Source organism: Gouania willdenowi, chromosome 16 (assembly GCF_900634775.1).
Source record: "Gouania willdenowi chromosome 16, fGouWil2.1, whole genome shotgun sequence".
NCBI lineage: Eukaryota > Metazoa > Chordata > Actinopteri > Blenniiformes > Gobiesocidae > Gouania > Gouania willdenowi.
This window is the reverse complement of record NC_041059.1, coordinates 24,551,248-24,566,132: the sequence shown is the minus strand read 5'-3', so window position 1 is coordinate 24,566,132 and position 14,885 is coordinate 24,551,248. Positions and strand designations below refer to the sequence as shown.

Sequence of the window (14,885 nt, the reverse complement as noted above, 5' to 3'; positions counted from 1 at the left end):
GCCGACACAAACCATGTGTGAATTTTTTTAATTTGGTTTTTGATTTACAGCAATATTTATGGTATTTCTTTTCTTATAAAAAAATGTCAATGTTAAATCTAAATGTTAAGTTTGAAACTAAATATTTAGCTACTATGCAAATTTAGCGGAAATACCAAAATAAAAGCTCATTCCAGTCCTATTGTGTTTGCCCTTCTGTCCACTAACCCCAACCAGTCGAAGCAGATGGCTGCCAACTCTGAATCTGGTTCCGCTGGAGATCTATTCCTATAAAAAAAGAGGGAGTTTTTTCTTCCTATTGTTGCAAAATGCTTGTTCATGTGGATCTTGTTCGGGTTCTTTATTTCTTACTATTGTTGCATATTGTGGTGTGGGTGGTTAAATGGTGGCGTAGAAGAAATCTTCGGGACAACTGAGTTGCAAATATTATGACAGAGAATGTGGCCTAGTGGGTTATATCAATAATTTAAAGAATACTCGCCCCTACATATTTGAACCTGAGGGGCCTGACACACAGGGGCCCCGCTTCAATGACTGATAGGTTATGGACCATATCATTTGATGACTTTGTTGTAATTTGCACCAGTCTCTCAGGGAGCTCAGCTGTATGGACACTTTTTAAAAAACTGCTGAAAACTACACTTAACAGAAAAGCTTTTAGTTAACTGGATTTTAATTTGTATTTGTCCTTTAATGTTGCTGTTCTTATGATATTTACGCAGTCTTGTTTTATTATTCTATTGTGTTGCACTTGTACTTTTACCACAATGTGTACAGCACTTTGTGATTTATCTGCAAAAAGCGCTTATAATAAACTACTACTTACTTAGCGCTATATAAATAAAGTTGCTTATAGCTAAATATTTAGTTTCATCACATCCGTGAAATTTATATTTAACATTTCGATTTCATATATGATATTTAAATTTAGATTGACATATTTTTACGAGGAAAAAAAAAATCACAAATTCACAAGTTTTGCTGTAAATCTATTCAAAAGTTTAAAAAAAAAAAAAAATTAAAAACTCAACTTTTAAATGTGGTTTTTTTTTTTTTTTTTGCTCAATGTCGCAAAGATTTGCTTGTGTATTTGAATTTGTGTAACTTTCCAATCTGCGCCCCAGATGAATACCTTGCATCATGTGGAATCCTCGCGCCTCCTCCTGCCTCCCTGTGCGTCCTGCAGTCCAGTCCTCTCCTCTCCTAACGCTCACTGTGTACTTCACCATGTCTCCTCTCACTGAGCGCCTGCTGCTGCTCCTCTGCTTGGCTTTGCCTCTGTATGGCGTGGAAAAGGTGAGAAACAGGGGATACCGAAAGGACCCTGATGCAGACAAGGTAAGAGGGATCCGACGGAAAAAGCGTTTTTTTTTTTTTTTTGTTTTTTTTTGTTTTTTTTTTAAAGTAAATATGCGACGTGTCTGCTGTGCGCCTACATCAGGACTATGATGTCTAAATATCTTTCCTACAAAGGAATACTAGTGTTTCTTACCTGAATAAAAGTGTCACACTCATAAAACAAAGAGTGAAGAGATGGTTGATATAGAGCTGGGACAACATACAATTTACTGTACGATAATGGGCTCACGATACGAGACGATGTTTTGGTGAGGGGGGGGGGGGGGGGGAAGACAATAAATTGAAGTTTGAAAAATAACCGTGTTTTTATTTGAATGAGTCTTGCGTTCTCTGGGTGTATGAACTTTTCAACTCAAGTGAATATAAAATAAACAATAACATAAATGAGACTTATTCCAAGTGCTACTCTGCAAATAGCAATGAATGCCAGCCTGCATGAACTTTACGTACATTTTGTACAACATCAAACTAGAACAATTTACACAGAGAGATATAAGATATAGAGATGTTCTTTTTCAACAATAATAGCATGTCTATGTTTTCAGACCAGTTTGGACAATGACTATGTCTCATATTGTTGAAAAGACACGCCTGCTTGGGACAGATGTACTGTCTCCCCTGCAATGTTGCGAAAACCCTGGTACCATCAACGATATACTGTACCTTGTGGCGTTTTAATACCTCCATACATTGTCCCACTATTAGTTTTCAACTCAATATTGCCTCTTTTCAAGTTTTATAGACTATGACTCCAAAAGTGTTAGGACACCTTCCTCTGGCCCACAACGACGTCGATCTTTCTGGTGTGACTTGTATCCAACCCTGATTGTAGATCAGTTCAGATATTCTATATCATCAAAACACTTCAAAGTCATCTAGAAGGATTCCACCCAAGTTCTTGTGCATCTCAAAGAAGTTGCACCATGTTATGTAGTTTTAGAGTCACTGGTTGGTCTCCCTTCAGCAGACAGAAGAATAAAAACAGATAGAAGATGTCTGGACCTTTGTGAAAACACAAAGAAAACAAAAAGTAAAAAAAATTCAATCAACTCTCTTTAGTGTTTGAGTATCCTTGTGTTTCATTACGTGACCATCCTCCATGAAGGTGACTGTAGAGTGCATGAAACGGAGAGCACGTACATTTCTCTCCAGTCTCTCGGGAATCAAATGGAAGTAAAAGTAGCTGTTGCTTATTTCCCTTTGCCTAAGAGACTCCTGTCTGTCTGTCTGTCTGTCTGCACTCTGCTGCAGAATCACCGTTGATATTTCACACACATAATAACACATTTGTTACCACCTGTATCCAGTGCTCTGGAAATGATGCTGAAAAACCCAACTGCACTAGACACTCAGGAGAAGGACGCTCTGCTCATTTCAAAAACGTGGTAATCATAAAATCCAGCTCCTTTGCATCTCCTTGAAATCCTCGCTGAGCATCACGCCTGCTCTCTGCATGCTTCAGGAAAACTCCAAGCTTTAGCTTGAAGGTTGGCCAAATGCATGAGCCGCTAGCACACACTGTCTGCACGCTCTCGGTTACAGTAAAGGACAGTGTCTTACTGATATTCACCCTGGCTGCAGTTTAATTGATGTGGGTTGGCAGCTCAGCTCCAGGGACGACCCACTGGAAGCTAATATAACAGTCATCTGTGTGCGTAAGTAGACAGAGGCTCCATTTATTCATCCCCTTCCACAGCTCTGAATTACTACCAGCCATTAATACAACTTTTCCTTGCTGGATATCGACCAAGCTTTAGGATGAAGGCATGCATTTGCCACGTTGAAGCCAAAGTACTTGGAAACCGTGTCCCTGTTTTTTTGCTCAAAACCCAGATCAAACCCAGCTCTACCCTAAACCCACCAGTTCTTTTACCACACACTTTAGTTCTCCACTTCTGGAAGGGATGATGTCAGGTCGTTCATCCCCAGGTTGCTTCCTAATGGCTAAAGCAGGCCATGGGCATCTGTTTTACAGCTGCTACTGCTGGAATGGCTAAATCTGTCCTTTGAGGCTATTTTAAAGCCCTCATCATCTGCAATTGATTTTTAAACTTTACCTCAGAGATTTCTATTCAATCCGAAGCAAAAGTTCTTTGAGGTCCTTTATTTGTGTTTTTGGCCTTATGCTCCACAGCTGCATGCTGCTGAGCTAAAGGGCAAACCAATGAGAATCAGTTTTGCTATCCACGTTCGCACAATGAAAAGGAAAAACATGAGACAATCCCCTCGGAAATGAAAAAAAAAAAAAGCCACAATGTCCTTCTGTGCTTGACTCAGACATGCAGCTTGTTTATAGAAGACGCTGTGAATCACTCAGGCTTTAGTTCCTCATTAACAATGCGTCATGCAGCCGCTTCGTGGCTACACGGTGGCTGCTTTTGTGTTTGTTGTGATCTGTGGTGTTCTCACAAATGTTAAAGCTTCTTGGCGGAGTGTGCGTTTATCTATGTGATGTATCTTGGCATCTTGGGTGTGATGGTTGAGTGGATCTGTGATGCTTGCAATGTTAAGAGAGGAATGGGTTTGTTGCATCTTCTTTGCTAAATGTGTCTTTGTTGTGATTTCTCTCAGTTAGGGAGTTGCATGCAGGGTCCTGCAGGCACCCCTGGCCGAGAGGGTAACCCTGGAGCCAACGGCATCCCGGGTACGCCGGGAATCCCTGGCCGAGATGGGCTCAAAGGAGAGAAAGGGGAATGCATCAATGAGATCTTTGAAGAACCTTGGCGGCCCAACTACAAGCAGTGTGCCTGGAACTCTCTGAATTATGGGATTGACCTTGGTAAAGTAGCTGTAAGTGAGTGACATTGTTCTGAGAGATGACTCTAGTTTTAAACACACAGTCAGCCACACACACACACACACACGGGCGACCGTGGGTCAGGTGGTAGAGGGTCGTCTTCTGATCGAGAGGTTGGGGGTTCGATCCCAGTACCTGACTATGTGTCGAAGTGTCCTTGGGCAAGACACTGAACCCTAAGTTGCTCCCAGTGGTCGACTAGCGCCTTGCATGGCAGTCCTGTCCCACTGGTGTGTGAATGTGAGAGTGATTGGGTGAATGAGCTGATATGTAAAGCGCTTTGAGACTGCTTCAGTGTGGTGATAAAGCGCTATATAAAATCAAGTCCATTTACCAAGTCCATTTACATGTTCCTGTCTCGTCACAGGATTGTACCTTCACCAAGCTGCGCTCAGACTCCGCCCTCAGAGTGCTGTTCAGCGGCTCGCTCAGACTCAAGTGCAAGAACGCCTGCTGCCAGCGTTGGTACTTCACCTTTAATGGAGCCGAGTGCACCGGACCACTACCCATAGAGTCCATCATATACCTGGACCAGGGAAGCCCAGAGCTCAACTCCACCATCAACATCCACAGAACCTCCTCTGGTATGTCTCAACTAAGGGGCTTGTTTCAGGGTTTGGGTCAATTATAATTGTAATCACATAATTAATAATGAATTACAATTATGGTGTAATTCTAATTGCAATTGTTGCTGTTGTAATCATAATTAAAAACGTATTGAGTTCTGATAATTGACTTTGAATCTGTACTTGCCTTGAAAATTCTCTAAAAATTGTCTATTATAATTTAATGCAAAACTGGGCAACCATGTTACAGTTTTATGTACAGTTCCACACATATGTAGTTAACAATTATTAAAATGGGATTCATATCAAGCTTTTCCACATTTTAAAATTTAAAAAAATTGAAATTGACCAAGTAGCCTAACAACGTAACCAATAAATAGGGAAGAAATTAAATGATAGATATTAGTTTTTAGTGTATTTTACAGCTGAATAAGGACCCATTATCATAAGAGATGCTAACACAAGAGGAAGGTTAATTTTTACTATGTTATTTATTGTGATTAATTGTAATTGAACTTTAGTAATTGAAAGCATATTTGTATTTGACTTTCTGAGGATAAAAAACAACTGTAATTTAATTGTAATTGGAAGAAAACGCTGGTTACTGTAATCGTAATTGGTCATTGGTAATTGAAAACGTAATTGTAACTGAAAAATGTAATTGCTTCCAACCCTGGCTTGTTTATTGACATTTATAACCACAGATAGTTGATCACAACTCTTCTTTCTCTTTCAAGATTACATAACTGCGTCTCAGAGTTTGAAGTAGAAAATAAAAACTCAACAAAATAAAATGTGACGATTCAATCCTTATAAACGTACGAGAGTCAACCCGTGGTGATTCAAACCGAGGGGCTTTGTTGCCACGGTTGCTTTATATTTAGCAACACTCATGATGTTCTTATAGGCCTTAAAAATGTGAGCTCAAAGCAACAATAACAAGTTAAATACCAGTGTTTTTTTTTGGTTTTTTACATTAGTCAGAAAGTGTTGGTTGGATAGAGTAAGAAAACCCCTGGGGCTAATGACATCAACAAATGCTTACCACAATCACAAGCTAGCAATTAAAGTGAGACTTCATAGGCAAATTGCAGCTTGTTTAATAAACCAATAGTGTGGCTTTAAAAGCAGGGGGTACAGATGGGTGAGGCAGTTACTGAGGGGAGGATCTCACACAGTGCAATGAATTTAACTGCACACACAACTATAGTTGTCTCATCATTGGATATGATTGTACTCTATGTGACGCAGCAGTTAGACATGCTGTCTCAGCTTAAAGCTTACAAGTTATCATTACACCCTTGGCTTCTCTGAGTGTACAGAGAACAGGGCAATCGTTCAAGTTGGGGTGATACTGTATATGGTGCGACAAGATATCGCGATATTGAAATGTCACAAGATGTGTTGTCGATGGTGAGAGTGTTATCGCGAAAATCCACTTGATCTACTACACACCAGATTGGTATAGTTTGTTCTCATGGTTGTTGTTTTTTATTCCTATTGCGTTAAAAAGGTTATACATACAGTAAGTACAGTATGTCCAGAATTAAAGCCAAATAAAAGCAAGATTATTCTTCCAACTGAAATTTTTGAGCTTTTTTTTTCCCTTCCCCCGAAAAAATAGTATTAAATGGTCATTGCGAACCCATTATCATCCATCGCACCTGTTAAACTCAAGGTCCGGGGCCTAAATCCAGCCCTTTAGAGCATCCAATTTGGCCCACAGGAATAAGCATGAATTATAGTGTAAATTACCAAAAAAAATCCAGTTGTAGTTTTCTCAAATTCACCAGTTTAATGAAACTCAACAATATTTTTTGTGTCTATCACGTGAATGCAGTCGTTTTTAATTGCAAATTGTGGAAAAAAACTCACAATATTTCCACAAATCCTGCAATTTCTCACTAACAATTCCACAACGATTGGTAACAAAATCAAGAATTTTTTAAGTGAATATTGAAAACTAGGGCACAATGATGTTAAAATTAGGGGTGTCCTGATCCGATATTGGATATCGGATATTGTTCTGATATCAACCAGAAAACAAATATTGGATTTTGTCGGACTGCATCTAAAATTTCCGATATAAACGCTCTGATATGTTTTTGTTGTTTATACTGACAGTAAAAATAACTGAAGTGTACTTGAATTGCTGACTATTGTTCTCGGTTTGAGTAACATCACTTGATCAAGCCTTTTTCTAACATTCCACACTACAAGTAATAAAAGTGTGTATGATTCATACTGATATAGTATTGGATTGATATCGGCCAATACTCAAGGCTGCAATATCGGTATCATATCAGAAATGGAAAAGGTTGTATGGGGCCATGTCATGTTGTAACTCTGTGTATCTCCTCACCGCTGGTCTGATTTGTGTTTTTCTACAAAACCTAAGACAAAACCATGGAATTGTTCAGCAAGTCTTTGAAGTGAATATTTAGGAACTTATGTCATTCAAAAGTCATAAATAGTTCCTAATTGTGTTTTATAACCTTCAACAGACAGTCTGTGCTGTAACTATGGGTGTTCCCACTGTTCTCTGCTCTCCCTCCCTGCAGTTGAAGGGCTGTGCGAGGGTGTTAAGGCAGGCCTGGTGGATGTGGCGGTGTGGGTGGGGACCTGTGCTGACTATCCAAGAGGCGACGCGTCTACAGGCTGGAACTCAGTTTCCAGGATCATCATTGAGGAACTGCCAAAATAAAACACCAGAATGAAAGGATGGATCCATGTTGAGTAAGCGTGAGTCTGTTATCTGGCCCTCCGAAATGAGCGGGTAGAGTTTACCAACACTGAGGGCAACATGAGGGCATCTGTCCTGTTGTAATACTAGCCTCAACCTGACACGCCTCCAAACTAAAGTACTGTTGATGCAATGCAGAAATAAACTGTATTTTTACTGGGAATACTTTTGGATTATGAAACCATTCTGACCACATTGTCTTCCTTACATTTTTGTACTCCTAACATTACTGTTAATAAACATCTTGTTTTCTCTGGTTCAACACATTTCTGAAGTTCATGATTAGACATAGTGACAGGATATTGCTGCTAGCCAAACTCTGATTTCAAAATAAAAGAATGTAGGAATACCATAATTCTCTAAACTTCCTCCTGACCCAGTGTTCTTAAAAAGCAATAGCCCAGTGGTTCCCAAACTGTTTTTGGCTCAAGTACCCCCTTTCTCTTATTTATGAATCCAAGTACCCCCTTTGTTCGACTGCAACATTTTGCTTAGAAAACTATTTAAAAACACATTTTAAAGAATCTCATTTTTGTAAATAAGTGGAAAGAAACAATATTTAGTGCAATGGTTTCCAACGTTTTTTGAATTTTGACCCCATTTTGATATCAAGAATTTCTGCAAATTCCAAAGACTTTTTTTTTCTTCCTACAATTAGTTTTTGATCTTGTTTGAGCTCATATATATATATATATATAAATATATATTACTGCATTTTAGTGGAACTACATTCACAAAGTGAAAGTATAGATATACATATAGATAAACAAACATTCAGGAAAACATCCTGGTGTGTTTAAATCAATACTTTTATACTTCACAATGGTTTGCTAATAATTTAATATTTTCATCTTTATGCTGCCGGTGTAAACACAACCTCTTCCTGCATTATTAAACACACATCTGTCGCATCATGGTAAGCTCTCAGCACAACCACTAACTCCGACACAGATGGCCGACATTTAAACTGTGCTCCGAAAATAAACCACGGCCGATTCTGTTGCAAAGTTTTTCTCTTCAGTTTGTGCGTGTTTTCTCCTGATGCAGCACATGGTCACATGTGAGCGCTGAAAGACTTTGAAGTGCTGAATCCGCCTTTCTGAGACGACAGCACGGAACTCTCAGTCCTGGCATCAATACAGGTCACTCCTCTTCCTCGTTTGCTTTATCCCAGCAGGAAGCGAGAGACGTTTTCATACACCAACGAAGGTGATGCAGCACGCGGGGGGTGACTCGGATCAAGTTAGGGATGACGCCTTTGTAAAACCCAGCAGAGCCTTCGTTTCTGAGTAGAGAGCAATGCAATAATCAGCACACGTGATTCTAACAAATCCCACATGTAACCAGAAGATCAATCAGTGCAGTAGTACCTCCATGTCCGTCTGATGACGTCCAACACGCCGTGTGTATTTATTGTGCTGGTCTTGAAGGCGCGCTCGTACCACCTGATAGGGGTACGTTGTGGCCACGGCAAAGATCTTGGATAATGCTGCCATGGTGATGTATTCCAGTGCGTTCTGTTTACAGACAAATAAAGCAGCCATTGATCAGTCGCTGTGGCTGTTTTAAAAACACATGGATCCAGGCTTTCTGCTTGGTTCGTTTGACTCACCAGCTTTGCATCTGATGGAACCTCTTGTATTTGTTGTAGTCCCTCTTCAGCTCCTCATAGGCCATGAACTGCAGGGCTCCATGGGAATTGCCAAACAAAACCAGGAACATAACCCTTTAAGTATAAAAAAAAAACCCCACAGCTTTCACTCATATTCTGCTCCTGAACAGTTGGAGACAGTTTATCCATTCAGCTTAGCAGCTGGTTGTTTACAACGCTTCAAAAAGCTGTTCAGACATGAGGGGGCCACATGCATCCCTTGGTCTGATTTCGTGCTGTCCTCAAAGTAAAATGCACAAATAACACCAAAAACAGACATGTTGACAGAAAAGTATAGAAATAACAGCAAAGATTTGCAGAAACAGCTAAAAACATACAAAAAACTTGAAAAATAATATACAAAAACCCCCCAACAAAATATGCAAAAAAAACCCACTCATAAATATACAACAAAAATAAGTGTGTGTGTGTGTATGTATGTACTTAAAACAGCAGTAATTCACGGATAAAGAGCAAAATTACACAAAAATACAGACAAATACACAAAAAGTCAAGCAAAAATAAACAAGGTGACTTCAAATAAATAATTGAAAAACACACAATGACTCACAACACCTACAAAAAAATATACAAAATGACAGGAAAATATACAAAATGACAACCAAAAGTATACACAAAACAGCAGAAATACACAGATAAAGAGCAAAACAACACAAAAATGTAGAAACATACACAAAACACACGTATTGACTCACAACACCCAACACCTACAAAAATTATACAAAATGACAACAAAAATTCCCAAAAATATTCAGAAAACCCAATAAACACACACACCCTTTGTTCCTTTCGGTGTTAATGCTCACTTTGGTCATTATTCTAAATGCTGACGTGTTGATTTGTGACCCTCAGATTAAACAATCACATGTTTGTGGCCCTGACTCTACATTAGTTAAATGTTAATAAATTGCATTTCAATGCCCTCTAGTGGTGATTGAAAAGCCTTACTTTGCGTGAAACAGGACAAAGGTCAGTTCTGGTTGAATGGACATGACCCCGTTACCTTAAAACACCTCTGCTCGTGAGCGTTCCCTTTTACACATCTGTCATACACATGAGCTTCGCTGTTTAGAAGCCTGTGAACACATTCATGTCGCACCTTGTAGAGTCCGGGCACTCCCTCATGGCGATAGATCTTCACCAAAGCGTCCACCATCCCTCTGTACTGCTTACTGGACTCGTCTGCACTGTACTGCAGCACCAGGCGGGTCTTTGTCACCCAGATGGGGTTTGGTTATGGTTAGCGTTAGGATACCTGAAGAGGACAAGTGGGTGCAGGTTAGATGCTTTGTTTTATAGATACAGTCTAATGTTGGAACGCTTGTGATCACGCGTGTATAAAGAATACTGATATACACTACTCAGGTAGAAGTACTGTTACTTGATTTAAATTGTACAAGTAAGAAATACATAAATTAATCAAGTAGAAGTAAAAAGTAGCTCAACTCAATAGTGCTCAAACTAAGTTACCAGTTACTTTCACCCCCTCACGTTCATTTTTGGTAAAAAATCTTGCCATGGTTCCCTTGGATACAGTAAACATCTCAGGTATAAACTTAAAAAGGAAGAAACAAAAGTTAATTTATTTTTCGCAAAAGCATCTGTATAAAATAAAAGGTTTGTCAAAATGTACAATAAAATAAAATAACCAATGAATAACATTCAAAATAATTTTTAAAAATTCGTAGGCTTAAAGTATCGCTAAATGGATGAACTCTAAAACAGTGTAACGCCAAAAGTGCCATGTGGGTGACAAAAAAATAGGTAGAAACATCAACCTGAACCAAAGGGCAATGATCAGAAATGGCACAACTAAGAACATATGGATTATGTTCAATGTGCCATGAAATGGAAAAAAAGAAGAAAAAATAGGCATTGAAATGTAACAAGTACAAGTAAAATGACTGATTTAGAAATACACAAGTACCCATAAAAGCAACTCAGTTACAGTAACGTTACCTCTGGTAATGATGAGTCAATGTGTTTGTATGTGGATCATAAATCTTTACCTGACCCTTGATCTAAGGCTGTTACTATCAGCCATTTAGTACGATGCAATTTCCCCTTGGAATGATAAACACAATGACTTCTAACAGGAGCTGCTTTTGTCTATTGTTCCTAGATGTTTTTACACACAGAGCATTGTTTGATGTCCTTATCTAGTCAGAGTAGAACAAAAGAGTCGATTAGTTTACTATCAGACTTTAGAACAAAAACCCCAAAGAATGTTTTCTTTAAACATCAAAGATTCAGTATTATTTCATTCAGTTTTTGTCACCCAGATGGGGTGACAAAGGAGTACAAGCTCCAAGGAATCAGGGCTACGCATCTTCAGCGTGTCACAATGCGCCCTCAATCCATTTCTACCGCGTTTTCCCTCTCGTGAATATGTAAAGTAGGCGGATCTCTTAAGAGGCGCAAAAAACATGGGAGGAGGAAATGCAAATAAAATTAATGCAGTGGGTGCAATGCAATTGATCACATCTTGCGGTGATTGTTTTTAGCACCGGAAAATAGTCCGACTGACAAACCAGGTGGCAAACACACACAGAGATCCACTGCAGTAAATGTTGACACAAAACAGTTGACGCTGCGGTAGAAAGAGGATGCTGTGTCATTATGGACGCGCCGCTTCAGTGATGTTTTGAACGTCAAACTCTGGTGTTGCAATGATGGAAGGAGCGTCAGGCCAGAATCAGCTGATCAGATGAGTAATTTACGCAGTGATGGCACACTGTTCACATACGAGAGTGTGGTGACACAGCGCTACTCAGAAGGTCAGACCTGCTGGATGATGCTCAGTCGATCATCTTCAAATGGTGCAGACTGATTGACAGACTGTGTTGCTGCATTAACTCAGATCAATGTCGTCAACAGATCAATAGGGTCAACAGATCAATAGGACGGTTTCTGGGACGCACCTGGTTTACCACACCCTTTATTTTAGATCTTAGTGAATCCGCCCCTGAGTGTGAAACCAGATTAAACTGAAAAAAAAGAGCTTCATTAAATGGGCAGATTACGTGTTTGTGACACAATGCAATGCAGCGGTTGGACAAAACAGTGAACTATCACCTGTAATAAGTAGTGAAGATGATGACAAGAAAGCGACGTATCAACTCTGGTGAGTGTTTGAAGCAGCTGAAACAGCTGATTGACTCCTGCCTGCTGGCGCCGCACACACAACCCTGAAACAGTGTTTGTCTGACTCCCAATAGCTATTTTAAATAGCCATGTGTTCTACTGTAATGTGCAGTTTTTTGGCTGAAAACAAAAACACAAATCGCTAGTGATCAGCTGATGTCAGCCCCCAAAACAGCCCGTTGTTAGAACTGCTCAGAAAGTCACTATTCAGGAGGGCTAAACTCTGGAAAACAGGTGAGTTTTGGAAAATAAACCTCAAATACTATGTTGTTGGGGTTCTTAGAACAAATGAAGATGGGTGAAAAATAGCACGTTACTGGACATTTAAGAGAAGTTGAATAAAAAAAGCCCAACAAGCTTTTGTGCATTATCTAGTTTAAACCAACCTGCTTCAGCTGCAGACACCAGGTGTTCTGTAGCACTGAGCTCAGTCAGCCTTCCCTCCTTTGTGTACCCTTTGATTGCATTGTAGCTGTGCATGAAGATAAGATGGGGCAAAAAAGACATTTGTTAGTAAAAAATATATACATATACAGTATATATATATATATCTATATATATATATATATATATATATATATATATATAGATATAGATATATAATATATATATGTTTTACGGACTTCTAAAACACTTTGGCCTTCTACAAACCTGAGTGAACTGGCTCGTTAACAAGAAAAGTAACAGTGGGGTTTGGCTTTTCTTTTTGACATTTTTAACCTATATGAGATGTGCATGTGAGAAAGAGGGGATATACTGTATTTAACAGATTTTAAACTTACAAAAAGAAGTAGAGACCCCAGGAGGCCCCGGCACCCCAGACATTGGGTGTGACTCCTTGATAGAGTCCTTTGAGTCCCTCCTGCTGCCACACACTCTTCATACAGTGTAACATACCACTGTACTTAGGCCTTAGTCCAGGCCATCGCTCACTGTATGGAAAACAACAATGAAAACATTAAAAGACAGTCGGTTATTTATAAGAAAACTGTCTTCGTCCTCTTCTTTTTTTAAATAACAAAAACAAAAACTAAACTAACATGGTTCTTGACTGAAGCAGTAACAACAAGTAACCCGAGATATTACACTATAATAAGCATTTGCACTCCAAATATCTTATGGCAAATATAAATTATAATATAAATTATTTTATAGTTATTTAAAACATTATTATAAGTTGTAAATAGTTGTCATTTTTTCTTTTCTGTTTTTTTTTTTTTTTTAAATTCTGGACTAAGAGTCTGCATGAAAACATTGATGATGAAGCAATTACTTATCAATTAATTGCTAATCAAATACATTTTTAAATATAATGTAATATAATTTTTTAATATAATAGTTAATATAATTATTCCATTAACATCATGACACCAAATTAATATTACAACATTAATAACTTAAACTTTGTAAAATACCGGGAAAAAACGAAATATATCTCAATAATAATAATTTAAAAAAAAAAAAAAACAAATACATTCAATAAATCAACATTTTAATCAAAGTTTTAGAAATAACTATTTTAACATTAAAATATTTTTTATTAAAATAAACAGATTTCATTTCAGAATGTTACCCAATTTAAATTTCAATAAAATTGTAAAAATAAATAAATAAATAACTATTTTATCAAAATGTACAATACAAACTATAAAATAGACCCAAAAGTACCTGCAAACCTGATTTTGACCAGGTCCAGAGGGTGCAGCACTAGCGTTGACACCACTCCTCCACTCAGTCCCGCCACCAGGTTCTCGATCTTCACGTGGGTGAAGACCAGGCGCAGGTGTCCGGTGACGGACGTAGCACGGCCCGGTTGGCCTCCTGGTAGTCCGGCCTCGGTCACTGCACCGTTGTTGGGAGCGGAGCTCATGGCTCTGCTAGCTTCAGTTAGCTAGTGGTGTAAGCTGAGGACTGGATCACAGAAGCTGCTGCGTGGCTCTCCACAGCATGTTAATGGCTACACCACGTTTCTGACATGATGCAGATCTCCATGGTAGTTTGAACTGGTCTCAAATCTCACTGTCACATCAAGACCCTACACTTGACGTCACGACCTTTACCGCCAGTAAACGTCAATTTCATATAGTACTACATCCGGGACTGAATTTCAAAATAAAACATGATGGCTTGCGAGTTGCTTTATCTAGGACAGGTTTCTCAAATGGGGTACGTGCACCCCTACAAAATCCCAAAAGATATGATAGCCAATAAGGTAGTTTATTTTATTTTTTTAATCATGACTGGGCTTATGTTTCACTGAAGGATCAGTGCACAAAGTGTCAAGATGAACCACCTCATATATTTTTATACTCTGTTTGCAGCATTTATGCATAATGTAGTTTTACCAGTGGTCAATATGAGTTTATTTGGATTGGACAATAGCTTAGAAATTAACAGCAATATTATTTGAAGAAGCCATAAATGTACATCTTCAGTACAAACATGTAATCCTTCATTTAAGATTGTATTAGTTCCCAATGTATGTCTTTGATGAAATTAAAATGAATTGGGGAAAAAGGCCTCCTCAGTGAACAATGTTTTTGCTTAAACATTTGAAAACATTTCAGTGTGTTTCCGGTTGGATAGTTATGAACGTGTTTCCCA

General features: G+C 38.7%; 2 protein-coding genes across 5 annotated transcripts; one reads left to right on the top strand and one right to left on the bottom strand.

Annotated features, from left to right (window-relative positions):
• The first annotated feature begins 1,201 nt into the window (after positions 1-1,201).
• Positions 1,202-7,731, top strand: LOC114478519 (collagen triple helix repeat-containing protein 1-like). Of its 4 annotated transcripts, none has more exons than XM_028471628.1 (5): positions 1,202-1,338; positions 2,667-2,744; positions 3,931-4,149; positions 4,524-4,740; positions 7,284-7,731. In XM_028471628.1, exons 1-5 carry the CDS (start codon positions 1,228-1,230, stop codon positions 7,424-7,426), a joined length of 768 nt encoding a protein of 255 aa, XP_028327429.1. In that variant the 5' UTR covers positions 1,202-1,227; the 3' UTR covers positions 7,427-7,731. The 4 variants fall into 4 exon arrangements, with proteins under 4 accessions (XP_028327429.1, XP_028327431.1, XP_028327430.1 ...); XM_028471629.1 differs by having other exon boundaries at positions 1,213-1,296; XM_028471630.1 differs by lacking the exon at positions 2,667-2,744.
• Positions 7,732-8,258: 527 nt separating this feature from the next.
• On the bottom strand, positions 8,259-14,357 carry LOC114478518 (mitochondrial folate transporter/carrier-like). Its single transcript, XM_028471627.1, is given in 14 exon segments — positions 8,259-8,666; positions 8,668-8,691; positions 8,693-8,750; positions 8,836-8,870; positions 8,872-8,982; positions 9,078-9,100; positions 9,103-9,175; positions 9,177-9,191; positions 10,237-10,368; positions 10,370-10,392; positions 12,668-12,753; positions 13,064-13,199; positions 13,202-13,213; positions 13,950-14,357. Coding segments are annotated over 14 exon segments (966 nt in total). The 5' UTR covers positions 14,152-14,357; the 3' UTR covers positions 8,259-8,630.
• Positions 14,358-14,885: the final 528 nt, after the last annotated feature.